This window comes from Meles meles, chromosome 4 (genome assembly GCF_922984935.1).
Source record: "Meles meles chromosome 4, mMelMel3.1 paternal haplotype, whole genome shotgun sequence".
NCBI lineage: Eukaryota > Metazoa > Chordata > Mammalia > Carnivora > Mustelidae > Meles > Meles meles.
In genome coordinates this window covers 65,498,264-65,522,488 of record NC_060069.1, presented here as the reverse complement: position 1 = coordinate 65,522,488, position 24,225 = coordinate 65,498,264, and the positions used below count along the sequence as shown (strand labels likewise).

At 36.3% G+C, this 24,225-nt stretch overlaps 1 protein-coding gene across 1 annotated transcript in view; it reads right to left on the bottom strand.

The window, feature by feature from the left end:
• Positions 1-24,225, bottom strand: part of SPATA16 (spermatogenesis associated 16) — a 236,938-nt gene that overhangs the window by 75,761 nt on the left and 136,952 nt on the right. The window contains exon 5 of the mRNA XM_046002990.1: positions 16,106-16,190. Coding sequence (XP_045858946.1) covers positions 16,106-16,190 — 85 coding nt within the window. The remainder of the gene's footprint in view (positions 1-16,105; positions 16,191-24,225) is intronic.

Sequence of the window (24,225 nt, the reverse complement as noted above, 5' to 3'; positions counted from 1 at the left end):
TAAAAGTATTCAGGGTACCTAGGATAAATCTGGCAGAAACTATAAACAACAAACATTTCAGGATGATGGGATTATGAAAATTTTTCCCCAATTTTTTTTTTTTTTTGCTGGAGGATTCAGACAAATGCAACCTTTTAACTATGTGTCTAGTGATAGTTGTTTAGTAACAGAAATCTTGTTAGTTCTAATTAGAAAATGTGATCTAATTATTATATATTATTATCAAATTATTCCTTTAATGCTTCCAACATCAGGGTTGACCATAATTGCAATAAATTGCTTTATTTATAAGATTATATCTGTTAGGAACCTTGGGAATTTTCCAGCCTAGTTCACTGAATTGAAGATGAATTAAGTGACTTGAAGAGGCTTAAGAGACTTTTCTCAGGACAAACAGCTTTTTAATTTTATAGAATTTAGAATGAGGGTTTCAAATATTATATTTCACTTTCTCTTCAAAAATTACTGTTTTACCTCCTGGGTTTTACTCTCCTGTTTAAAAACAGTCATAATAAATATCAGTTTAAATTCTAAATTGTTTAATTTAGTTTAGTTTTGCAGTATATGTGAGTGCTATAGAATTTTAGCACATATATATGTATATGTGTCCTGGGCACAGAGTTGGCATTTTCCAGACCTCTTTGCAGTTAAGTGTAGCCATGTGGTTCTGTGTGGATCAGTGGAACCTAAGTGGGAATGATACTCTTTCTAGGCCTGGCCCATAAAACTCTGCCTCATATGATCCTCCATTTTCCTTATCAGCTTCCTAAAAAGACAGGACTTTCAGGACATGGAGGAAGATGGAACTACATGGTAGAGGAACTATGGGTTCTCACTATTGCTGATTTTAGAACCAATCAGGAACACTCATACTGAACTACAGCATGCGTGAGAAAATGACTTTATTGTTTTAAATTACTGAAATGTTGTAGCAGTTAGTCTACCCTAATTTGCAAACAATAATAAAAGAAAATTTGAATGTCTTTCATAATCTGTTTTTTTCTACTAAGCTTTATGTATTATTTAAAATGTAGACAAAAAACATGGTATTTTAAGAGATAACATTACTTCATTTATAGTGTGAGAGATGCTTTTTTATATCCTATTTCCTTTAATCCTCATAAAGCCCATCTAGGTAGGTATTACTAGTGAATGAATATTATGATTATATTATTTTCAGAGTTAGCATTAAACGCACAGGAAGCAGGGCTCTACTTGCAAGCTATAAATAATTGAGATGAGAATCTTTAGTCTTTAGTGGCTAATATGGTTCTTTGCTATTACATTAATAATGAAGTAATTTTGAATGATGATTAGGATTTTTAGAAAATGGAAAAAGAACATTTTTGTGACCAATAATTTTCAAATTCAATCCTTTGAATATATATGGGTTCAATTTGAAACATTCCAATTTTCTTGAAATTTGGAATTAACTTAAAGAGCAAATTTATGGGCGCCTGGGTGGCTCAGTGGGTTAAGCCGCTGCCTTCGGCTCAGGTCATGATCTCCGGGTCCTGGGATCGAGTCCCGCATCAGGCTCTCTGCTCAGCAGTGAGCCTGCTTCCCTCTCTCTCTCTGCCTGCCTCTCTGTCTACTTGTGATCTCTCTCTGTCAAATAAATAAATAAAAAATCTTTAAAAAAAAAAAAAGAGCAAATTTACCTAAAGAGCAAAATATCTTACCTTGAGATTTCCCCATAAACCTATTCACTGTATCACTTATGCAATAGACAAAATTGACATTTTTATAATAACTTTATTAATATAATGGTATGTCAGAATAAAATATATAATAATTGATTGTTTGCCACTGCCTTGATGATCAACATTTTTAATGTGGAAATATTACCTTGGATTTATGGGAGTTCTTTTATTAAACAACTTTCACTGTGAGTTCTGTATTTTCTAATATAAGAGAATATTTGGCAGCTTTACCATTACATTTATCAGTCCAGTGATGTGAAAGTTATGTCTTTGTGCAGTTTAAATCAAGATATTTAAATTTTTATTTGCAGTTTGTGGAAACGACCAAAGATTGTATGAACAGGTTACTTGTACCAAGGTGAGCAAATTTTTATATAGCTGTTATGAATTCTCTACTTTGCAATCCATCCTGTTTAAAAATTGCCACAATAAATATCATTTCAAGTTCTAAGGCATTTAATTTTACTTTAGTTTTGCATTGTATGTGCTATAGAATTTTAGCATACACACACACACATCTATATGCATATATATCCATATATCTATTGTGTGTGTTGGGGTGTGTGTGTGTGTGTGTGTACACTGCTGTCTACTATCCAGTCTGGTTAGGATTAGAGTTAAGGTTTTGATTATATATGATGCTTTCAGTAGTCGAATAACTTCAGTATTTAATGCCTAAAATTTAATCTGTATTAATTTTTAATCATATTTGGTAACAAAATTTTATTTCTACATCCCTTTAGCATAGAACTAAAGAGATTAAAGGAATCTAAGACATTATTTTTAAATCACTCAACTTCATAACCAAGGAAACTTAGACTTGCTAAGTTCTGATGACTTAACTCGGATCACACAAAATGAGAGAAGGAAACAGGACAAGAGTGCAAGTCTCCTAAACCAATGCATTCTCTTCCACTCAGTGACTTTTCGTCGTCCTAGTTAGATTGCAAATTCCTAGAAGTATAAGATCAAATTTTGCTTTCTTTTTTCTTTTTCCATGACTATCTTATTCCTGTCTTCAAAGACAGTAAGAACTTGACTCTAACTCTAACAGAGATACAAATAGACCACAGCAAACCAAAAGTGGTCCAAGATCTTCATAATCATAACTCTAACACAAAACAGAATATTCCTCCTTCACTCCCACTGGCCACAATAAGACTGTTTTGCCCACCAGCCCCTCATTTGACTTAAGGAATGCTATCAATAAGCATGCCTGTCTCAAAGAGAAATATTTACAAAAATTAAATGAAAGGCTTCTGGATAAGGCAACTTAAATAATAATGTGCTTGGGTTGGTCTAGCTTTTTTAATGGCAAAGCACATATAATTTATAAATAGAATTTAAAGTACTTTCTTGTTCTAAAGACCTTGAATAATTTTTTGCTTGCACATTAGAGAAATACCAGCTGATAGAAACTCAGAGTTACAAGTGTGGGTTTCAGCAGCCTCCAGACTCTTTAGGATGCCACAGAGCTTTTATTCTTGATGACTTACAATGAATCACCAAAAGGTATCACAGGAATAAATAGCTACATTACCTGCAATTATTTCATAAGTAAAAATGGGTATTACAAATGGGCTTTAGCCTCTGTGTTCAGTGGTAAATGTCAACACAGTTTGGGACCCTTTTTTGTCATTGTGCATTTCTTCTCTATACTTAGTTTAATTATATGAAGGTAGATATTCCTTTCCCTAACTGTATATTGTTTTCTGATTGTATTTCTTGACTGGTAGTTTTAGATTGGGCTTGCTGGTGCTCAAAGCTGATTAATGGCAGAGCTGGGACAAGAATCTAGCAACCTGGTTCCTAGATGTGTACTGTTTATTCCACCAAGCATTTATTTTATCTCTTAGGCTACTACACAAGATGCCTTTGAGTGGAAAAGTCTAGGATGCTCTTGAAAAACTGTATTTTGGGGGAGTTGAAAGAATCCAAGTATGCTTGATTTAGAGACAAGAAGTAAGTTGCAGGGACTAACTTTTTGTCATCAAAGAACAACCTACTATTGTAGATGTTATTTAATTCACTGATAAATCTGTTAACACTCATTTATCAATTAAGTGAGTGTTTCTGGGTATTAGCTAAGTGTTGTAGATATATTATTCTAATTATTTGTTAGGGCAACACTGGAAAACAGGCATTATGTCATTTTAAAGATTAGGAAAACTCAGTCTTTATACGATACAATATGCAGTAGTTTGCATTGTTACTTTGTGACAGAGCTGGGATTCAAGTCACTTCTATCTCAGTCAGAGCCTCTAGCTCTGATCCATTTATGGTGTGCAGTCTCACAAATGAGGTTTATAGTTTCCAAAAAGCTTTGGAGGGCGGAAGTGAAATCCTTAGCAGTAGGATAAAAGGTTCCAATGAGACTTCCAATGAGGGAACTATTCATTTTGGAAACTCTACAGCCCCCCGATGATATGCAGAACCAAGGAGGGATGGTGGTTTATCCAGGGACCCAGTATAAGGGACTGTGTGCTATGTCAAAAAATGTCTTTATAGTTTATAGTCTATTACTCAAAGTTTGTTTTTGGTATACTCCTACAGCCCCATAATTTATTTTTTCTATCAAGTTTCAGCTTTGCCCCAGCAACCAGACAGCTCTTCTTCTTTTTCCTTATTTCTCTCATTTGTCTGCAATTAATCTCTTTCAGGCTGTCACTCCCTTCTTGAGGACTTTTATTTTTTAGGAGGTAAGAGGTTGCAGGAAGATGCTACCAAGGGGCAGGTATCTTTCTACATGCAACTTTTCATCATCAAGAGGTCTCAGAAGTGGCATAATTGGATCTGTGAAAAGTGTGATGAACCTGTCAAATATATATACAAATATTTTTTATACACACACACATACACACAGTATGACAACAGCAAACTATAACTTCAAGAGATATTAGATGAAATGAAATGAAGTGCTATCTTTAAGAGACCTGCCACTATACTTCCAAGTTATGTATGTATCCAGTCTCCAGTTTTAGCTCTAATTTGTGTCTTATACATGAATGCTAAAGCAGGCCAACCCCAAAGATGAAGGAGAAAGAAAATGAAGACTTGCCATGCTAATTATAGTGTTTTCCATCTCTTTAGGTTTGGGCTTGAAATAGTCCTCCCAAGGTTTTCTGAGAGTTGTTGTTGTCCCTCATAAGCTGTTGACTCCTGGTTTAGACTGCATTATATAAAATAGCACTTTTGTTGTCTTGGATAGAAATAGGTCAGTTTAACATTACTTTAGGATCCTAAAAAAAAAAGGTAAATCATGCCACTTGTTGAAGACAGACATTTAAAATGCTGGGGCCCCATTATCTAGAAGAGGGAAGATTAGAAAATATGAAAAATAAATGAAAAAGCAAAGGATTCAGCTAGAAACTACAGTACAGGTACAGTATGTCTTCAAAAATTAGTGAGAAAAATAGAATCATGTGAATTCAAGAAAAGAGGAGAACTCATTTTTAATTTGTGTGCAATGCCATCAAAAAGATGGCTGAATAAAAATAAAAACATTAACAGCTTTGAGCTTTACAGGTTATCTTATACTTGGGTGCACACAGCTTAAAAAAATTTCATGATTTCATGGAATAGTTATTCTGCATCTCCAACTGCTAAAAAAAGTGACCTCAATTTCTCTGCAAGCTTGTAAATCAATAACCCATAAAAAACTACAGGAAATATAAAAGATAACTATAAAAATCTCTAAATTTGGTTTGGATCATAACAATTTTTGATTCTTAGATGCAAATCAAAGAAAGAAAGAATCAACATGTTCTCAAGTTTAAACTGGAAGGCAAAATCTCCAAGTAAACAAAATAACCTCATGACAACCCCACAAAATAGCGCAAGACTCTTGGGAACCAAATAGCTATCCCTAAATTTGTTCAAGTAAAAGAAGGCCCAAACTGCCTTAACTCTATGAAACCCATATCATTCTCAAATGAGAGAAAATGAAAAGAAATTTAGAGGTTACTTCTTTCTCTGCTAAGAACTGTCAGAAACCCAAAAACCTTTTTAAGAGGGAAAAAGAGAAAAGGAAAAGCTGACCATTAAAATGGTGTGTTTCCTCCATAATCTACTGATATTTCTACAATAGACACCATTAAAAAATTGTGTATATATATATACATATTTCTGAAGATGAGTACTAAGTAAATATTTCTTAGGAGTGACTGAGGATTACTTTTCTTATTTGATGTGATGCTGTTATTTTCTTTTTTTTTTAATATTTTATTAATTTAACAGAGAGAAATCACAACTAGGCAGAGGCAGGCAGAGAGAGAGGAGGAAGCAGGCTCCCTGCGGAGCAGAGAGCCCGATGCGGGGCTCGATCCCAGGACCCTGAGATCATGACCTGAGCCGAAGGCAGAGGCTTAACCCACTGAGCCACCCAGGCGCCCCGATGCTGTTATTTTCTAATGAGCTTGAATTATCAACTAGCAGATAGGGGCTAATGTACAAGTGACATATGCTGTCCCCCTGCATGGCCCTGCCCCCAAATTCTTATATGCTCTGGATGCCTGGCATTGTTTTAGCAGGGGATAAAGCCATGCATTTCTCAGTGGCAATTAGGGCTTCAAAAGCAGACAGCCTCTGACAAGGTGGGACTCTGACGCAGATTGATGCTGAGGTGAGGTAATTGAATATATGACACATTTTTGAAAGAAGCCTGTGGTTCTTGGCTTGTATAGGTAGGGTGAGGAATAGGGACAGCATGGGGAGAAGAGAGGGATGGGGCATGTAAAAAGCAATCTCACCTACTTGACAGTCTGGTCAAATCAATGTCACTAAATATATGTAACAGTACGGAAATGTACTCATGAATTCAGTATGTGTATGGCTCAGATTCTTTCCTCAACCCCTCCCTCTCTTTCTCCCTACCCCCCTCCTTTCCTTCCTTCCTAATGCCTGGGACACTCACAGAACATCAGTGGAACAACTACACTAAACTATACAAACAGAAAATAATGTCACGGTCACTATCTTCTTCACAGGAACACTCAATCTTAGATCAAATACATGCCTCAATTACATCTTTCATTTAAAAGTGAAACTCTCCTACCGGCATACTACCTCAAATAGCATCAAAGCAAAGTGAAACACAGGCAGCATTTAACAACGCTGGTAACCATGGAAACATATCATTAAAGAATATATAAACAGGAATGAATAATTAGATGAGAAATTCATTTCTACATTTATCTTTTCCAAGACCCAGGAAAGGAAGCTCTCTTTTACCTCTCATCTCAATTTGGACACTTCCGCTTGAGCCTGTCTTCCAGCTGAAAAATATGAGGATTCCTAAAATGAGAATCTTAGTATTGCCTAGCTTAGTGGACAAATCTCTTTGTAGGCAAGTGACTAAAAACAACGACAATGCCCATTATTGCTAGATGTAAAACTGAATGTAGGAAGGAATCCTGAGACAGCCAAAGAATTTGCTTTGGGCATAGGAGGTAGGCAGGAAAATCCGAGTTACATCATGGTGAGAAGAGGAGAGCAGTTAACCTTTAAAAAGAGGAAGTACAGGCTGCCTCATTTACTAGAGACTTCTATATAGAGGGACTGAGGGAGAATCTGGGGCTTAGGGTTTCTTCCTGTGCAGGTACTCTCACACTTTAACTTTGTATTTAGCAAAGGGCTAGATAAACTCTATGGTAGACTAAGCTGGTCATGAACTTAAAAAATTATAAATGGTCTTAAAGACCAGGCTTAGGGTTGTGCATCAGAATCACCTAGTTGGGGGGCAGGGACAAAGACAGCTTTTAGAACCTCACCCAACTCTGGGAATATAATATTTAAAAAATGTTCCCATGATTTTTTAAAAATATTTTATTTATTTGACAGAGAGAAATCACAACTAGGCAGAGAGGCAGGCAGAGAGAGAGGAGGAAGCAGGCTCCCTGCAGAGCAGAGAGCCCGATGTGGGGCTCAATCCCAGGACCCTGAGATCATGACCTGAGCCGAAGGCAGAGGCTTTAACCCACTGAACTACCCAGGCGCCCCTGTTCCCATGATTTTGATGCAGTTGGTAACTAGACCAGTGTTTGAGAGCCACAGACCTAAGCCGACTTTGTCATCATACAGCAGCAGAAACTAAAGTCCAGAACAGGTATGGTAAACTAGCACATTGTGTTGCTGGTCTCAATTTTCCCCCTCTCTATAACAGTATCATATCCATGCCTTTGTCAGGGCATTGCAGTGAATAGAAGAATTTTACCCCTTGCCCTGGGCCTTGACCATATATGGCTTCCTTTGGCTAATGGGATGTTAAGTTAACAAGCATGGTATAACAGAGGCTTGAAATGTGCTTATATAATTTTGCTTTCTCTCTTAGAATTCTGCACTTTGCCATAAGAAGAACAGACGTCAGGTAGCCATTGGTCAAAGGAGAATGAGAGACATGTGGATCATTCTTGGGCTTCTCTGCAGCTTGGAGCTAAGCCTCGCCAAGTCCATCCAAGGACCAGCCTAGATTGGGCAAATCATGACCGATAAGCCAACCTGCTTACTATTATGATAAGCCACTGAGTTTAGGAGTGATTTATTACATAGCAGTATTGTAGCAGTGGCTAACTAGTATAGAAATGAAGTGACTTTTCCAAAACCGAATTCTAGCATTAGAAGGTACAGCTTGTGAATCTTAGACCTGACTTCTTTCTACTGCTCTATGGTGTCTGTTTCCTTTGCTTTCTTTCTTTTCTGAGTTAAACACATATATCCATTGCCTTCCTAGAGTTCTTCTGCTCAGCCTACATTTCCTATACTCAGAACATTCTGTCACCTTTCCTTATCAGGGCTTACCCTTCCTTTGATCCTGTTCCTTCCGGATTCTGCTTTCATGTTTCCAAATGTACTAAGAAGTCTCAAAATAATTTTCCCAATTGTGTTGAGTCACCCATTAATGAGTTAAACACTTACAGATAAAATTTCTTTGGCATATGATGTGGGGTTGACAAGATATTCAGTGCCAAATGGTGGGAATTTAAGTGCGACACATGACAGTTGATAGGAAAAATATTTTTAGGTGAGTGAGTTTGGTGCTTCTTAAATTATACCTAAACTAGTTACAATAAAGTTTGGGTTACTTTCAGACACTTTTGTCCAAATATTTTATAAACTTCATGCCTGATGGGGCCAAATAAATAAATAAATAAATAGACTATAAACAAAGGCTATTAGGAGAAATGCTCATATGGCATTTTTATTTGGTTCCTCTCTGTGGAAACATTTTTCACATGGAAGCAAATCTTTAGAGAGAACACATTTTTCTTCTCCAGAATATGTAGGTGTTTTGTTAAGGATAATAAAAAAAAAAGTCCTGGTTCTTTGACCTTACTTTGCCTGAAATTTCATCTTGAAGATTTTATTTTTACTCTTGAGGTTGAGATATCATAAATCTGTATCATGTAAATGATTAAAATTGGTATAATTTTGCAATATTGGGAAGAAAAACAAAGAACTGGAGTGAAAAAGTTAGTCTCCATTATTGGTATAAGGGACCAAATAACAGTCAGTATTAAGTTATCCTGTATCATTCTCTGGTTAGGGCAGAGAAATCCATTAGCTTACTGCTGTCTTGATTGCTATGTGTGAAAGAAGAAGCTAATAAATAAGATGCTATGATTTGTATGGAGACATCCATGAGCACAGAAACCAATGAGACAAAAGGGACTATTGGAAATCGGCAACCTTCTCCACATACTCTGATAAATCCCAAATTCAACTAAAACACAAAGTTCTAGACATTTGTGAACTTAAACACACACATACACACCCACACAGAAATAGTTAATGAATTTATATAAGCACAGAATTTTTAAATAACAAATAAAAAACTATTCCAAAATATTCTTGACATTATTAGTTTGAATTTCATGTAAAATAGTATGTTTGGTTAACTGAATTTAATAAATATGTATTGAATCGCTATATGCAATGCACTTTGATATTACTGTTGAAGAAAAAGAGATTAAGAAGAAGTGATGTCTAAGTTAAGTAATGGCTGTTTTTCTTGTTAATAAATATTTTGTGCTAGAATAAGTTTCTTGAAGACAGGACAAGGTCTATTTTGTTCACTGCTATATTTCTAACACGTAACGTAGTGCCATAGAGTCACTACTAAGTGATCAATAAATATTTCCTGAATGAGTATGAATGACAAATGTAATTTGAAAATAAAAAAGAAAAGTACCCACTAATTTAAGAGTAGTCTGCAAATACTGGATTGGAACTGTTTCAAGCTTGAATGACTATAGTGTAGTTTAAGGAGGAACTATATGACACTAACATTCTGGGTATTATTTTTTGCTTTGAGTTTTGGAAGCAATCAATGTCTTCTGTTAGGCCCACTACCAAGAAGAAAAAGGGCTGTTGAAAAGGGAAGGAGTACACAAGGGACTTAACCTGTTGTCTGTAGAACCCCTGAACACCATGGAAGGGGTTTAGAGCCCACAGACTTCCTTTATCTTCCTCAAGCATATGGCTGGGGAAAATCTTTGCATCTCAGTGCAGCCAGTTTCTGATTTTGTCCTTTGAGAGTGACTAATTTCACCAAAGAAAAATTTCTTGTTGGTGAGCCCTCTTTGGAAACCATTTAGGCCATTGATATCTTTAAGATGGTGAACATTCAATGCCAAGTACAAGTTGAATTGGATGGGAAGTCTTGGTATTCTCTGCACAGATGGAGGATCTGTGAGGTTGGCACTGCCTCAGCCTTTGCAGCTTCACTAAGGAAAGATGCTCCACATGTCAGGCTTTCTACAGGGGCTCATATTGGTGTCAACAGCCGCTCCAACAATCCCCAAAAGAGGTCTTCCAATTGCTGTGAAAGTCTTCAACTTCTTCAGAGCCAAGAGCTCAAATCAGTGCCTTTTCAGTAGATCTTTGTCAAGATATAAGAACACACCATGAGGCTCTTTCTTAATAGAGAAGCTTGTTGGCAGTTCAGAAAAGAAATTTAGAAGTGATTTAGTTTGATTAATTCTTGAAAATTTTTTAAGAGAAAAGAAAACTCCTTCTTAGAACAGATTGATAGTGAGAAGTTCATTCCAGGACTAGCTTTATAATGGCTGATACCTTAGTCACATAAGTGAAGCAAGTCTTTTGATTAAAATGTTGAATTTACTATTAGAGATGCTGCTGAAAAACTATGAGCTTTTTTTTTCTTTCTCTCTCTCTCTCTCTCTCTTTTTTTTTTTTTTTTGGTCAAGCTGCTACTCTAAATGAGGTGGCTGTTATATTGTTATTTATAACAATAACAGTTGTTATTGTTATAAATAACAATATAAATTTTCTAATACTAGAGGTGAGACTGACAAAGTCTTGAGAGTTTTTAGGGACAAAAATCAACAGACACTTGGCAAATGGCTTTATGTCTTATGGGGGTCACTTTTTGTTCAGATGGCTTTAAAATTGAAACAAATTGCTGACATAGATAACTTTGATGGTATAGACTTAACAAAGATAATCTCATTGACCTGAGGACAAAGGAAATGATGTAATATGAATTTTGGTTATTGTTGATGCCTGCCTATCCATATGAGATCTTGTGAGCTACAGGTGCTCTGATTCCATTTACTATTAGATACTTTGTGAATCAAGGTTGTATCCCTTATTGTTATTAAAATGAAACATTGACACTGATGTGATGTCAAATATATTTCAACTTCTTATTCCAGAAAAATTGCATAACCTTTTCCAAAGAGTGATTAAAACTGTAATTCTCCATATTCTATGTGTGGGAGTTCCAATGCAATGAGATAAATAGCAGGCACATTTTTTTGTGTATATGTTTATGAATATTGTTTCTAGGTGGATGCTCATAAATGGAATCAGAGTCTCAGAGGGGTTTGTGACTCAAAAAAGAAAGAAAGAGATTTAAAAAAGAATAATTAAGATGAAGAATGAGCTGATCAGGCAGGTGGCCCCTATTTAGTGGGGTTCCTCTGTACTTGTTTTGCGGGACTTCTGCAGCAAAATTAGCTGTTATCCCCTTTTCTCACTCCATTTTGCTGAGCAGTGCAGAGTGGAGTTGGCTCTGTTCCTCACACTGTAGGAGAGAAAGCCACATACCAGACAATCCATGTCACTGACAGCATGGCTGAAAGCGAAGCTGGGAAACCAGGAAAGGGAAAGTGGAATGGAAGTCATGTTTGTTTCCTGATGCTATTAAATCTAGACCTGGATCTAAAGGGCCAGGGGGCTTAGGAGGTGGACTACAGTTTACTGTTAAAATCTTTTTGAAATATTATTATTACTTTAGGAGAAATGTATAAATACATAGTGGTCACTGCTTCAAAATAGCTAATTTTCAGCATGACCCGGAATTTTCCATTTTGTTAATTAGCTCAGAATTGTGATGGGGTTTTAAGGTATTTGAGAAAAGGAGAGTGGCTGATAATAGGAGACTAGGTATCAGGTTTCAGAAGCATGCATGCAAGTACAGTTGTGACAAGTTATTTCCAACCCTCTCTAGCTCTGAAGAGGTGATGCTATTATAGCATAACATGTGCAAACACTTTTATTCAGAGTGATATATTCCAGTGTGAGCTGTCATGTAGTGCAGAGCTTTAGGCCTTTTTTTCTTGCTGGACTGATGATACGAAAACTGTTCCTAATACAATCGAAAAGCGTTCTTGAGCTCACCAAAGTAAAGGTCTGTTCTTCTGTATCCAAGAATACGTAAACCAACAATTTGTGAGAGTAGGTGTAGACTGGCTCTCAAATTTTTACATACCCCAATTTTCCATTTCTTATTTAAGACCTCTAAGAAGACTAACTGACCAGAGTGATAGGTATTTTATGTGATTGAGAGGAAGATATACAGAAACTTCATCACTTACAAAGGTAGTGAAAATAGCCTCCTGTCTAAGCCTTAATGGATGTCTATAAATGTATATGCAGGTACAGTTTCTAGTCTGTGATGTCTGGGGGCATTCATAAATTCAACGTTCTTTAATTCAGTTGCCATGGTAGATTGGGTGGTGGAGCATCACTGTTCGGCAATCTCCAAAAGCCCCTTTTGATTTAGGACAGAATAAAGTCTGAGGAGGAAGATATATACATTTAAATTAAGATCAGGGAGAGGCAGGCTCGCATCAGGAAGTATGTAATCGGTGAGAAGGGTGTGGTGTGCTAATGTTGAGGAGTTTAGTTTACGGAATTTATCTGCGGGATGAAATTTCTAATTATGTTACTTCTTTTTATCTTAATATGTGTGACATTTTTAGATGTGCTTAAAATATTAGATTTCAGGGATAAAATGATCTTTAAGAATACACCTTCTCAAACACTTTCTGCTAGTCATTCTCTTATTTTCTAGTTGAAGTTCCTCTAGAAACTAATTTGCCTTAGGTTAGATAACTATTTGGTCTTAGAACTTGGACTGAATCAGATCCAACTCCAAACAAGGGCTCTTTTCCATTATGCCAAGTTGCTTCAGAGTAAAAGAGGAAAAGAAAAACTCAACACCCCAAAAATGAATAATTCAATTAAAAATGGGCAGAAGAGGGGCGCCTGGGTGGCTCAGCGGTTTAAGCCTCTGCCTTGGGCTCAGGTCATGATCTCAGGGTCCTGGGATCGAGCCCCGCATCAGGCTCTCTGCTCAGTGGGGAGCCTGTTTCTCTCTCTCTCTGCCTGCCTCTCTGCCTACTTGTGACGTCTCTCTCGGTCAAATAAATAAATAAAATATTTTTTAAAAAATGGGCAGAAGACACGAATAGACATTTTTCCAAAGAAAACGTACAGATGACCAACAGACATATGAAAAGGTGCTCAACATCACTTACCATCAGGAAAATGCAAATCAAAACTACAGTGAGCTATCACCTCACACCTGTCAGAATGGCTAAAATCAACAACCCAAGAAAAGAAGCAAAAGCTGTGGGCAAGAATGTAGAAAAAGGGGAAACCTTTTGCACTGTTGGTGGGAACGCAAACTTGTGTAGCCACTGTAGAAAACAGTATGGAGGTTCCTCAAAAAATTAAAAATAAAATAAGGCTAAGATCCAATAATCACACTACTAGATATTTACTATCCAAAGCATACAAAAATACTGATTTAAGGGATACATGGACCCTGATGTTTATAGCAACATTATCTACAATAGCAAAATTATGCAAAATTGCAATATTTTTGCATATTGCAATAGCAAAATTATGCAGCCCAAGTGTCCACTGAGTGATTAATGGATAAAGAAGAGGTGGTACATGTACACAATAGAACATTATTCAGCCATAAAAAGAATAATATCTTGTCATTTGCAATGACATGGATTGAACTACAGAATATAATGAAAAGTGAAATAAGTCATTCAAAGAAAGATAAACACCATATGATTTTACTTATATGTGGAATTTAAGAAACAAAACAAACAAGCAAAGGAGAAAAAAAGAGAGAAAGAGAGAGGCAAACCATACTCAGCTATAGAGAATAAACTGATGGTTACCAGAAAGGAGGTGGGTGGGGGTGTTGGTTAAATAGGTGATAGGGATTAAAGAAATAATTAAAAAATAAAGAGAAAAAGAAAATACAAAGAGAAATAGGTTTTTCTTATTTTAATTAATACAGAATAATTAAATAATAGTATTTGTTTTCCTCCTTTTTGCATAGCAAACATGCATGTATTGGTAAGTGGAGATTATTTTCCTACTTTGAGGTAAAAAAAAATGGGAAAGTTCTTGGAAAGCTAAAGGAAACAGGAAAAAATTATTTACAGTACATCTTAACCAGTTGCACCAACGATGGATCTATTTTTTCTTAGTTCAATGTAGAAAACACAGTAAGTACTCAAGGTTATTTGTTTAGTGAATGGATAAATTAAATCAAACATTCATTTGAGACCTATTATATGCCAAGCTTGCTGAATGTTGTATCTAATCCTTGAGATTCAACTCCTTTCCCACTTCTTTCCAGGAGCTTCTGAAATCCTTTAATAAAAAGTCTTCTTCCTTTATTGTATCTATAGCTCATATTATTTGCTTATATTTTTACATCTAGCAATTCTTTGTAACTATTTAATTACATGACTATAAGTAACTGCTACTGTTTTGCATGTTCCAGATTTCCTTAGGAAAGTTTTAAACTTATCAGCAGATTACTAAATTTTTTTGAGATTAAAACTTTGTTCACTAGAAGGCCATTTTTTTTTTCTCAAGTAATCACAGGTCTCAAATACAGTAGGACTAATATAAACCTTTATTTTTTATAGTTGGTAAACTGAACTCCAAATATTTAGCTGGAACCATATAAATTATTGAGCATTTTATATGACAAACCTAATCTTTACTGTCTAATAAAGATAACACATGATATAGAGACAGAAAACTGGGGACCAAGACATAGTAGTGAAAATATGGGAAAAATCAGGAAGCATCAAAAGACTATTGGTGATTATTTCTCACTTTCATATTTTTTTTTATAAGATCTTATTCTAGCTGGTTTGGAAGGTTCATATTAAATTAAATTAAATCAAATCATCTTGAAGTGTGAAGAATAAAAGGCCCCAAACAGTCTGTAAAGGAGAAGATACGGAGGAGGGTTTTGGCTTTTGTAGTTGATTTTCAAATATTTGAAAAGAATTGCATTTGGAAATGGGTTTCCTTTTGATCCACGTTGCCCTACTGGGAACCACTGGATTGAAGTTCTAGAACTTCTAGTTCTAGAAGAAGAATTCTACTTTACATGAAGAAAGCAGTTTAATAATTGGCAAATTGGATGTCATTTCTTGGAGTTAAATGTGCTCTTTATTTTGGATCTATTTCAGCAGAAAGTTATTGACAATTTGCTGAGAGCAGACAGGAAATTAATAGGTTTGTGTATTGTGAAGGAGATTGAACAAACAAATTCTAAATTCTCTTTATGATTCTAAGAAAGTATGACTCTCTTCTTGAGATCTAATGGACCTTTGATGTGACTTCTTGCTGCCATTTTGAATAATAAATGAGAAAAAAGATCTGCAGTTTGTTATTAGTTAGGTGTTCTAAACACTAAATATGCCCCAACAAATACAACTGATCTTTGCATTTTTCCTTTACTATGTAATTGGTATTACTTCCCTGTATGCTTTTACAGGTCATAGATCAAGAAGAATCTGTGAAAATACAATGTTCATATTTTAAAGGATCATGTCATTATAGCAGCATGCTTGGGAAAATAGTTCCTGGGATGTCTAAAATTTATATGGGTTGTAAACCTGAAGTATAGGGCAAGGGTTAACAACCTTGAATTTTGCCCTCAAAATCAGTCACAGAAAATCTACTTCATTATACATACATTACTATTGAGTAGTGTCCTTCTAACTGATATGGCCAGAGATACCTTTTTCAGCAATCTTTTAAGCACCAGTCCTCCATTTTGGTTCTAAACATGAGACGGGCTCCTCCTCCCTAGTTGGGACATCATTTTTTACCTGCCAATACATTTTGATGAGCTTGCTTATACACTGTTCACTTCCTCCGCAGAGCCAGAACATGTAGTCAGCAATCATGGCACTCCTAAGAACAGGAAAATTAAAAACAAGACAAAACACAAATTTATAGGGTGGAAGGAAGACAGTAACAGGTAGTATATATAAATATTGAGGAAGAAGGTTGTGTAATATATAAATTTGACTAGATTAATATTAAGCAAAGCCCAAGCACATTTTAGACTGTAGAAAAGTAGGGTTGTTTTTGTTTTCTATTGTTTCTCTTTTAATCTAAACTAAGACTCTAAGAGAAGCAACCAGCTATTTGTCTTCCAGATGTTTTTTCTGCTTGTACAATAAAAGAATACTTGAAGACTATGAAGGAATGCATTGTTTCGGTTGTCCCTTATTAAGCTTCAGAGCATTTATAGAGCCACACATATTTTATGGACTCTAAAATGCCTTCAAACCTAGCATAGCATACATCGCTAACTATTGTATTGCTATTTAAGCATATCTCAGACTTTACCTGAATTAAAGATTATTCACCTCTGATTAAATTGGCCTTCTTAAAAGTAAAAATAAAAAATTTACAATCCAACAAACAATCCCCTCCCTCAATTTCTGTGTTTAATTGAATTGGTTTTAGTATCTAGTATGTACGACCACTGAATTAGTCTTATTTAGCTGAGAGGATATTAAAAACTATTGTGCAATTGATATTAATTCATTGCTTAGCACCCTTTGGAAAAACAGTTTACTTTTATGACTGTTTCTGCTAGGCCTCTCTATTTCTTTTCTCCAGAGATTCCAAATCCAATTAAATGTGACTAGAAATAATTCCAAATTGTCACGTTAGCCAATTAAACATATAATAATCCTGTGTACCTAATCACTAGTACCAAAAGTTTACTTATTTAAGTGGAGCTATCACGGTGTACCCCTGAATGTTTTTCTTATCTTTGCCTGCAGATATGTGTTGTTTCATCATTGTAAATTGAATTAGGAATTTTCCTTCCCTAAATATAGGTTGTCTAAGGCACAGCAGCTATAAACTTACTATGGTACTCTGTTGGAAGAATTAAAATGTTTAGTTTCTTGCTCAGGACAGACAAAAATTAGGGCTTTAAAAAATAACAATGGAAAAAAATGCCACCATTTGGAGGGTTATTCTGCTCAATATATTTTTTTACATATGTGGCATTGGAAAGGCGCTGTCCACTGACATTTCAAAATAAATGACAATAACTAAGAAATAACTAATCTTTTAAGAATCCTTTTATATTTTTCAAAGCCCTAGTTTACTGATAAGATAAAGTGAGCTAGAAAGTCTAATGTTGTATGAATATGTAAGATTTAGGGAAAAAAGTTGTAAAAATTACAGACAAGAGGGGGAAAAAGTGAATTTCAAAATTTGCATTTGATAGAAACACTTGGAAAAATTTTCCTCTCATGACTACCTAAAAAGGAAGTCTACTTAGGTACCTGTCACCTAATAGAAATCCATTTAATAAATTCTGAATTTAGGAAATCAATGAAAAATGTAAAAAGTCTCACTCTCAAGACAGCACACACATATTTATAGAAGTTGGGTACTCTTAGGATGACTTGATTTTGCACTGATTCCTCCTTCCGTTATCATTTGGAAATGTAGACATGGCTCAACAAACAGTGTTTACTGAGGACACCAGCCATTAGTTAAACCAGGAGGGGGTATGATTTTCCTAAAAAGAGTCAGATAGTAAATATTTTAGGCTTTGTGGGCCTAACTTTGCCTTGGGGAGGGACCTATGGACACTAAGTGAACACATGAGTGGGGTTATGTTCCATAACTTTATTTCCAAAAATACATGGTACACTGGATTTGGTATAGTTTGCCTAACTTTATATAAATTAGGAGGTTGAGCAACAGGTGGCAAGCATTGATAAAATTGTTAGTCAAGAGTAGGCACCAGCTTCTATATATTCTGGCCACAGACTCCCTTAAATATTTCAGTCTGCTGTTTTCTTTTTAGGGACAACATATACAGTGTACTAAGATTACTGTGCAGAGTTCAAGAAGGAAATTTTACAATTCTGAAACATGCAAAAACTGTAAAAGATGATCCTGGATGGTAAGTACAGAGGCTTAAGTAAAAGCTAAATTGATAGTTTCTATCATGTTAGTGATTGTCATTCTTTTTTTTTTTTTTTTTAATTTTTATTTATTTATTTGACAGCGAGAGACAGGAGATCACAAGTAGGCAGAGAGGCAGGCAGAGAGAGAGAGAGGGAAGCAGGCTCCCCGCGGAGCAGAGAGCCCCACGCGGGACTCGATCCCAGGACCCTGAGATCACGACCCGAGCCGAAGGCAGCGGCCCAACCCACTGAGCCACCCAGGCGCCCATTCTTAGATTGGAATAATTGCTAGGGAAGAGAGATCATGACAGTGGGTTTCTACAGCTTTCCTGCATTTTTAATGCTTTTGGTGATTTAGTTTTGAGTAAAATTAGAAGTTATAGTATTTTTATTAATGTTTTCTAAAAGTTGCTCTTCCTGTAATGATGTGTTGTCAAATTGCTACATTCTTAAATATGATTTTATTACACTTGGGGGCTCATGTCTTTTTCCAAAGGAACATATCTCCCAATTCATATTGAAACAAGTGAAGAATTAAGGTTCATTGAAATTTATTACTTGCCCTCGGGGAAGCACAATTACTATAATAGTAAAAAGATACTAGTATTAAATAACAAAGTATGGTTTCAGAAAGCTACATGTTTGCTAATATATTTTTCGTAAGTATAACTTATTTCTCTTAATGTTAGAACACAATTTATATTGTAGTTGCTTCAGCCCCATTTTCTTCCCATTGGAAGTGGCAGTTATGTTTTCACCACCCACCTTCCTTTGTTGGGTTCCCTATCATAGGTCTGCCCTACAGCTTAGCCTCTATAAATCAGTATAAAATTCAGTGGAAGAACATGAAAAGAGCATGGAAATAACATTATACCATGCAGTATCTGTGAGAGAACGCAGGGGTTTCTCATCATGCTGAATTTATAAAGGGCAAGGATAATTAATTAATCAACTCAGAGCATCTACAAGGAGTCAAGTACCTTGTGGGATCCTGGTTCTGGCAGACTGACCTGATGAACCCAATGTAAACATTAACTACCACTCTTCCTACTTCCTTTACATATCTCTGTTTACCTTTAGACCAGTCTCCTGGAGGCTAGTCAGTGTGATTCAATGTTGCTGTAAATGCGTTTGTTTCATTGTCATTATTCTATTCAAATTACTTGCATTAGTCTACTGAATATTGTAGCTCCATTGGACCTGGAGATCATGTTAGCCAACCCCTTTTATGTGACAGTGGGTGGCTTCTGTCTCTGCCCCTTTTGAGCCTTTACTCATGCTAAGCACCAGGTTAAGCATTTTACATAGCAGAGTGTGAACTCGATCCACCCACCCATCCATACTTCCGCATCAGATCTCATCCTACCCAAGAAACTGCTCCAGGAATTCATTCTCTCTCTCTCATTTCTTTCCTTTTTCCCTTTTTCATTTTTTTCTTTTCTCCTGGAGCTTTTGTACCAGCACACAAAAATGCTGTTGTTTCTGCCATCTTAAAACAAAATATCCCCAAAGCCTCTCGATCTGCTTCCCTTCCAGTAATATCTTAATTCTTTCCTTCTATACAAACAATAAACAACAACAAGCCCACAGAAACTCCTTGAAAAAGCTGTGTGTACTCCTTATCTCTAATTTCTCTCTTCCTGCTCTCTCCTAACTCACTCCAGCAAGGTTCTCGTTCTGCTACTTCACTGAAACTGCTATGGTCAAAGCTACTATTGGTTTCCTTGCTGCTAAAACAGTGGTTCAATTCTCCGTCTGCATTTTGCATGCACTCTCAGGAGCAAGGGATGCAATTGCTTATCCCTCTTCCTGTATATACTTTCCACTTTGGTTCCATACTCTGTTCTTTCCGGTTTCCCTCTACCTTACTGGTTGGTCTTTTTAATCTCCTTTTCTGGTATCTTCTCATCTCCCTGGATTTCTACTACAAGGGCATAATGCTTAGACCCCTTCTTTTTCTTTCTATATGCAATCCCTTCGTGATCTCACCAGTTTCGTGGTTTTAAATACGGTCTATGGGTTGACAAACCTTACATTTATATCCTGAACTTAAATCTCTTTTTGGATCTCGAGACGTGTAGGAATTGTCTTCTTCACATCTCTACGTGTATACCCAGTATGTATTCCAAGCTTAATATTTCTATACTTGAGATTCTAATGCTTTTTATTTTCCCTCCCCTAATCTCTAATAGCCTTCTTCACCCATCCAGTTTCTAAGGCCAAAGAAATTAAAATTAGTGCTCCTGAACAGGTCACTACTGTGCTTAAAACTGCAAAGGTTTCTTATCTCGCTCAGAGTAAAAACTAGTTTTGTATGTATGTTTGTATGTATGTATGTATTTATTTTTTGGAAATCTCCTACTTTATTTGAATAGGATGCCCAGCCAATTCTCCTAGGATTTCTATTACTTAATAGATAAAAACTAGTTTTTAAAATGGCATTTGAGCCCTCTGTCATCTGGTCTGTGACCTCGTTTCCGATTTACTCTGCTCCAGACAAGCTGTCTCCTCTGCTGTTGCTCAAAAAGAACAGGTACACTATTGCCTCTGGGATTTTTGCATTTGACAGTTGCTGTTCCAGGGTGTTTTTCTCTAGACAACTCCTGACCTCCTTGTTCATCTACCTTTAGGTCTTTATAAGATATTTTCTCAGTGAGGACTACCCTGACCATATTCTAATACTATCCATACCAAAGCCTAAAATATTTACTCTCTGGGTCTTTCCTGGAATACAAACTTCCTGAGGGTTGGAGTTTTGTCTCTTTTATTCACCACTCTATCCCCATTGCCTAGAACAGTGTTGGTGTGGTACTCACACAATAAATATTTGTTGAACTAATGACCACATGTTCTCTAACTTTTTAAAGTAAAAAAAATTGAATTCTTGTTATAAAAACTGGAGGGCTATAGAGTTCTACTAGGAGGAGTCTGGCCCTGGATTACCTCACTGCTCATATTTAACAATGCTTTTGTTTTGGAGGTGGTGCAAGAATGGAGTGCCGAGGTGGGCTTGTCCAATGTAGAATCCAACATTTAGCTCACAAAAGAGTTTAATAAATGTTAATGGATGCTAATGTAATTTTTACATAAATTAGAGAGATAACGTACCAGGAAGCATATTAGCCTATTGTGTTGTATCTAAAATTATTTTCTAATGTGATGCCGTCATCACATTCAGTCATGTTGACACATGACTATGTGTCAACAACTGTGGTTTCCCTGCAAGTCTACTACATTCTTCTTCCGATATGATATTTGAACTCATTTTAGAAAAGTATTTCTGAAGACACATTTAATTTACCTAATATATCTGTTAAACGTGAAAGGGTCAAAATCTGGCTTTTAAATATATATGTATCTAAAACAAAAGATTTTTGTGTCATAGCTCAGCTTATTGTGAATCAAATCCCATTCCTACCAAACATCAAATACACAATGCGAGAATGTGACGTGTTATTATTAATAAGGTAGGTACCAGTTTTGCTTTTCAAATTAATACCATACAAGGATCACAATGTTTAAGCATTTTCATGCCAGGTGATTTTACAGATTGAATATTTCTTTCTTTTTTTTTTTTTTAAAGATTTTATTTATTTATTTGACAGAGAGAGATCACAAGTAGGCAGAGAGGCAGGCAGAGAGAGAATGAGAGGGAAGCAGGCTCCCCGTGGAGCAGAGAGCCCGATGCAGGACTGGATCCCAGGACCCTGAGATCATGACCTGAGCCGAAGGCAGCGACTTAAACCACTGAGCCACCCAGGCGCAGACTGTGTAGTTCTAAGGTTATGAGAGTATACTACTGGCAGTTCTTAAGACCTATCCCCATATTCACAATCTGTAACATTTCTACTCAGTGTGGCCACTTGGTGGTGTCAAACAATAAGATATGGGTAAACAAAAGAAAATCACTGCACGCAATCAGCTGTGTGTTCTCCTAGGGCTGACCGGCTGGGACCTTGAAAAGTCATTCGTTCATCACCTTGCCTTTAGGCAGGATCACACTTAAACCTTTCAAATGAGACTGATGAGAATCTATTCTGTTTTAAAGACCTCTACAGAAGGACATTGCTCTGTTTTCCTCACTGATTCCTTAGCTTCACAGCCATAAATAGTCTTCTGCAGTTTTAGTCTGTTGGTTTCAATTCTTTCTCCAGGGTTAATGCAACCAAACTAGACTTTATTCTCTGAGTAGCCATTCTACATATCCTCTCTTCCCCACGTTAATTAATTAACCCCAGTCGCTTTAATCGTTCTCCATGGGTCCTCCTTGCTTGGCATTGATCAGTTTCATGATTATCTTTTCAACTTGGTTAAGTTCCTCCTTTTCTTTCTCCTACATTCAGAAACTGAGCTCTCTCAAGAGTCTAAGGATAATCTTATGGTGTTTGTATGCAGCCATTTCACTAATGTCATCGTATAGATAATTCTTAGAAGTGCGTCTATTAGATAGTTCCAACTAAAGAATCCTTCCCTATTATCAACATACTTAGGAGGTTGTTTTCTTTCTCCTATACTGAAGAAAGCTAAAGAACATCTATATGGGCATGTTGTTAATTTAGATTCATTAATATTGATTAAAGTGTATATTCCTTTTTAATACAAACATACACTAATATTGAATAGATTATATTCCGATCAGGAGGAGAACCAAACCATCAAATCCACTCAAGCACACACACACACACACACACACACACACACACACACACACACACGAAGCTTCTTTTTGCAGGCCCATGTATTTTCCACACAGCAATCAACCACAGTGATCTTTAAAAACTATGTAAATATAAAATACCTCAAATAGAATCCAAGCTCCTTCTGTGGTCTACTACTCTTGTAATAGGCTGCCCTTGTTTTCCTCTCCAACACATGTTCTCTCACCCTCTAGTCAAGTGTGGTTTGTTCAGTTGCTCAAAGCAAATATGAATTTTCCTGCCTTGGGGCATTTGCATATTAGGTGCCTCCCACCTGGAATCTATTCCTTCCATTTTTTTGCCTGGCTGCTGCTTCTCAAAATTTGGACCTTTTGGCTTTAGCTTAAACACTGGTGACCATTTCAGTGAGCCCTTGTCTGACCACACTGTGTAAATAAGTCTGCCTTACCATCCCTCAACCAGAACCTTCTTTTTCTTGCATTAAGTCTCATATTTTGTAATTACTAGTTCATTTACCTATTACCTTCTTTTCCTAGTATGCCCAGTATGGTAACCACCAGCCATATGTGGCTATTTATATTTTAAAAGAATTAAAATTTAAATTTAAAATCCAATTGTCAGGTACATAGGCACATTTCAGGCACTCACTAGCCACACATGGCTAGTGGCTGCTGTTAACTGGCACAGAACATCTCCATCAACAATGGGAGTTTGGTGGCAACACAGCTCTGGACAGTAAGCCACAGTGCCTGCCAGTACGGTGCCTCATACCTGGTAAATAGCAGGTGCCTGTGACGGTTGATTTTTTTTTTTTTTTTTTTTTTGGTGATGGTTGATTTTATGTGTCAACTTAACTGAGCCATAGGGTGCCCAGATGTTTTGTTGAACATGATGTCTGTGGAAGTGTTTCTGGGTCAAATGTTCGATGAGATTAACATTTGAAAATGTACACTGAGTAAAGCAGATTGTTCTCACTGATGTGGATGTGGCTTATCTAATCCCCTGAAGGCCAGAACAGAACAAAAAGGCTGAGTAAGGGAGAATTCCCTTTCTGATTGTTGTTGATTTGGGATGTCAGTTTTCTCCTGCCATTGGACTTAAGCTTGGATTGGAACTTACACCATCAGCTCTCCAGGTTCTTAGGCCTTTGGCCTCAGACTGGAAACAAACTTCTGGCTCTCCTGAATCTCCAGCTTGCCAAATGACAGATTTTTGTACTTCTTAGGCTCCATAATTGCATGAATCAATTTCAAATATTTATACCTCCTATTAGTTCTGTTTCTCTGGAGAACCTTTATTAATACAGTCCTCAATAACTTATATAATAACATGTAATAGCAAAACAAT